Source organism: Arachis stenosperma, chromosome 9 (assembly GCF_014773155.1).
Source record: "Arachis stenosperma cultivar V10309 chromosome 9, arast.V10309.gnm1.PFL2, whole genome shotgun sequence".
NCBI lineage: Eukaryota > Viridiplantae > Streptophyta > Magnoliopsida > Fabales > Fabaceae > Arachis > Arachis stenosperma.
The window spans coordinates 40,461,059-40,465,143 of NC_080385.1; the positions used below are offsets into that span (position 1 = coordinate 40,461,059).

General features: G+C 35.0%; 1 protein-coding gene across 1 annotated transcript; it reads right to left on the reverse strand.

Moving 5' to 3' along the window:
- Nucleotides 1-347: 347 nt before the first annotated feature.
- On the reverse strand, nucleotides 348-3,658 carry LOC130947601 (folate-binding protein 1). Its single transcript, XM_057876302.1, has 4 exons — nucleotides 3,260-3,658; nucleotides 1,548-1,897; nucleotides 891-1,204; nucleotides 348-594 (listed from the first exon to the last, which is right to left on the reverse strand). Exons 1-4 carry the CDS (start codon nucleotides 3,375-3,377, stop codon nucleotides 474-476), a joined length of 903 nt encoding a protein of 300 aa, XP_057732285.1. The 5' UTR covers nucleotides 3,378-3,658; the 3' UTR covers nucleotides 348-473.
- Nucleotides 3,659-4,085: the final 427 nt, after the last annotated feature.

Genomic DNA, 4,085 nt, shown 5'->3' on the forward strand with positions numbered 1-4,085 from the left:
CTAATTTAAAATCTTTGAAGAACGAGTTTGATTTAAAAAAATCTTTAGAAAACAAATATAAAGAATAGGTAATCTAACTAATTTGACAATTTACTCTTTGTAATTCATACAAGGAGCTGACAGAACGATGAATAATTCTATTTGATTATCTACTTTCAGATTTATCCTATTAGAGTATCAGTTAATGCATTGTAAATTAAAAGTTACCCATAGAGTGATATTTGGGGAAAGAATGGCATTTGAATTCAAAACTTTAATCCTAAGATATTTTATCAAACAAAATTTTAATATTTGTATGGTGAGACAATCATCAAAAGGCATAAATCTAACTAAAAAAACGGAGGAGAGAATAGAGAAGCGTGCAAAGTGGTATTTCGATTTGATAATTGCAACAAGAAACTGAAAATTCACAAACTAATCAACCAAAACTACTTATGTTTTCAACTTAACATACAAGCCAATAATACTTATCTTCAATTTCTTTTCCTATTTTCTTGTGAGCTTGAAGGCTTGTCTGACATCCTTCCTTCCAACTTCCTCGCAGTTCGTCTTATAGCGGCGAGCTTATGGCGTTGGCTATGGCTTTTTCTTTTGCTGCAATGATTATGACATCAATGTAAACAAGAAGAGAGAGAACAATCTAACAAAATTGAAGAAAGGAACCATTTCTCAATGCATATATACTGCATACAATATATGACAAGATCCAGAATTCATGTAATACAGTTGTATTTAGAATTAAGTAGCATCTCATAAGGGGAGAATACAAATACTGGTTTATCAAGAATCACTGTCAATTTGACAGGATGTGCAAAGTAAGAAAAATGGGACTAAAGCTAGTTCACTTAAGAAAAGAAAAATGATACAAGGGAAAAGAATTGCATTCTGACCTTATAAACACCAATCCGGCAGTTAGAACCATCCCTCCTATGGCCCAAGAAACTCTTTCAATGAATGGGATTTTCCTAACCCATTGTTGGAAATCAGCTTTCTCAGTCAGATCAAACTGAGAAGCTTTCCATGAATCAGCAACCGAATTTAGACTCGCCATATCACCAAAGCAAAGTGTTTCTTCGGAGGCAGCGTGTATCATATCAGATGGTTTCACTCGAAAACCTGCAGCAACACAAAGATCCGTACCATTGGAGACCCATTCAGCAGCCCTACCACACACAAAGTCATTTACTCCACAAGGTGCTAGCAGCTGGTGGTAAAAGTCAAACGAAAAATAGATATATATAAGGATCCAATGTTGTGGTTCAGAAAGACTAACCATGAATAACTACATTTCGTGAATATATATGTTGAAAAATATCCCTTGAAAATACTTAAGGCGTCTAATCTTAACAATTAAACAACAGTTCGTGAATCTGTTATGCATTCTAAAATACAAACCAATCATGTCCCAAAGTGAATAACTACATGTAAACTAAATGACTAATTTGGATAAAGTTATTGTTTTAAAACAGATCAAACAAAGGACCCAAACACATTCCTTTGATCCAATATATATTTTCTTTTCAAAAGTCAGAGTCAGCCATGTATACCTGTGTTTTCACATCCATAGAGAAGTACGCATTCGAGCATGCCTTGTATATTCTTTCGCAGAAGGATGCACAAATAAGAGGAGGTCCAGGTTGAGTACCAACGTGTGGATCGCATATCGCACATTCCAACATTTCCCATAAGTACAAGCACTCATGCCCAGCTTCCCCAGTAGAAGCAAGTTTTCTTACAGCTAGCAGTGCAGGATGTGTGTGGCTTATGTCACAACAAGTGTTTTTGCGAAAAACCCGACAAAGAGTCAGATCTTTGGGACCCTTTCTGGGAGGGTAACCCTCTGATTTAAAGGCAGGAAATCGACCACCTTGAGAAACACATACTCCACTGGGTTTACCTGTGGTTACAAAAAGGGAAGAATTCACAACTGAATGAAGTATTGAATACAATTCTGGAAGAAATTCATTTACGAATGAAGCGGTAACAGGCTAAATAAAGTTTGATCTACCAAAACTATTTTAACAACCTCATTTGCTCAATTATATAACCATCAGAATGTTACACATGTGATACCTAAGACAGGTGCCTAAACATCCCAACTTTTCTGGGTACTCCATGTACTAGTAAAAGAAGAACGCAGAAGATGGAATGCGAAGTTCATTTCGAGAGCAAACTGTGACAACATAGAAGTAACATCTTTACATCTTCTGCCACTTGATATCCACAATAAGGGCATATAAAAAGTTGCTCAAGGCAATCTAACTGCAGGAGGTTAGTGATTGATCCATTGCCAAGATATTTTTCAGGCAGAGTCCTACTGCATATTGCACATTCATTAATGACAAAACTAGAACATGATGGAAAATTAGGATTAAACAAGGATCTTAACGAGCTAAGCCAAATTGCCAAGCAGTCACTCTCCTGTATTTGTCTACATCCAAGAGAAAGAAGGAAGAAAAGGAGAAACAAATTTTTGGTTTCTGGTTAGTTGTATCTAGTTCAAGTAAACATAATATCCAAAGCCTCAGTAAACCCATTTTCTATTCTTCAAATCCAGTGGCAATCAATCGGTTCCATCAAGATTGCCAATTTTTAATATGCTTCACCGCATCATGGATGGATGGCCATAACACACTGCAACTGCAACACTTTTAGTTACACTCACTAGTTCATATAACCCGGCTGCAAATCACAACGAACTAAAAAATAGCATTCGGTGTAGAAGTAGAACCCCATTGAAGCACGCATTAAATGTGCTCGAAGCAAACAAATATTTCTCTCTAGTTACTAACCAAATGGAACTAAAGTTACATGTAAGTGCATATTCACAAGTGCATAAACCCCTGCTGCAATTTGCAAAGAACTCGAAAAATAACGATCGGCACAAGAACAGAACCCCGTTTCTGAGATAATCAAATGAAATAAAAGATTGAATGACCTGCTTGGATGTGTTGCCAGTGTGTGTCAAGTCACTAACTTGCTACTAATAAGAAATGAATAATGTAACACCAATTTTGGTCATAACAAGGCTGAGCGGGTGAATCTATCTTTGGCCCAAAAAGATTAAAAAAAATTGAACTTTTAACAAATTGAAAGGTTTCCAAGATCATAACTAACCAAAATATACCGTGTCTGTATTTCACAAAATGAAGGTGTAAAATATCAATCTATCATATATAATTGTTTTTGTCTTGTGTGTTGATTGATTAAGCTCAAGAGCACATCTAATCCGAGAAGATTATAAGAGAGAGAAGCTAACCGGAAGAGTAAGGTAGGAAGAGATTGAAGAAGAGGAGGAAAAGGAGGAAGCCATAATCGAAGTTCTTGGGTCCGAGAAGGCACTGGGACTTCTTCGATAACCGTACAACCACCACCATATTACAACCTCGATTTCATTGAATACACTCCAGACTCCACCCAACCACGCTGCAGTTGAATCCAAGCTCTAGATTCTTCTTCTTCTTCTTTTTGGACTGATTCTTCTTGTTCTTTTTGGACAATTGATTCTTCTTCTTCTTCTTTTTCTTTTTTTGAGCAGGTCTTCTTCTTCTTCTTCAGCTTATTCCTTCGTTTTCCCTTGGGCTTGGAACAACCTGCCTCACTTTATCAAGAAAAAAACACAGAAGTAAAATTGGGCCACAAACACAAAAGACATGTGAGCTTACTACTACCGGTTTGAATTATGTTCCTTAGACCAACCCGAATAAAACAGGTAAGTCAAGTTTATAAAGACCGTGAAAAATATACCGAAAAAATAAAACGAGAGGGAGAGACTGTGAAAATATTTTCTATTTTATTCTTTTATTTTTGAAAATGATTTTTTTTCCAAATTCTCATATCTTAGACACCAAAAAGCAATTCTCATATCTTAAAAGATGCAATTAATTTGTCAAAGTAAATTTTGTTTCCAAAGATAAAAAGTAATAGAAATATGTTGGTTGGTTTATTTTTAGTTTCGAATTAAAAAAATAAAATTATATTTTTACTAAATAAAAAAGTTGAGTTAATCAATCAAATTTATTTATTACCTAATAGGGTACTCTCATATTTATTATCTATTATATATTACTAATTTTATAATTAAA

Excerpts from the sequence above, each read along its gene's own strand:
- LOC130947601 (XM_057876302.1), bottom strand. The coding sequence starts at position 3,377 with ATGGTGGTGGTTGTACGGTTATCGAAGAAGTCCCAGTGCCTTCTCGGA. Across the intron at positions 1,898-3,259 it reads CTTCCTACCTTACTCTTCCG|GTAAACCCAGTGGAGTATGT; the intron begins GTTAGCTTCTCT and ends TTGTAACCACAG. Across the intron at positions 595-890 it reads GCCGGATTGGTGTTTATAAG|CAAAAGAAAAAGCCATAGCC; the intron begins GTCAGAATGCAA and ends TAATCATTGCAG.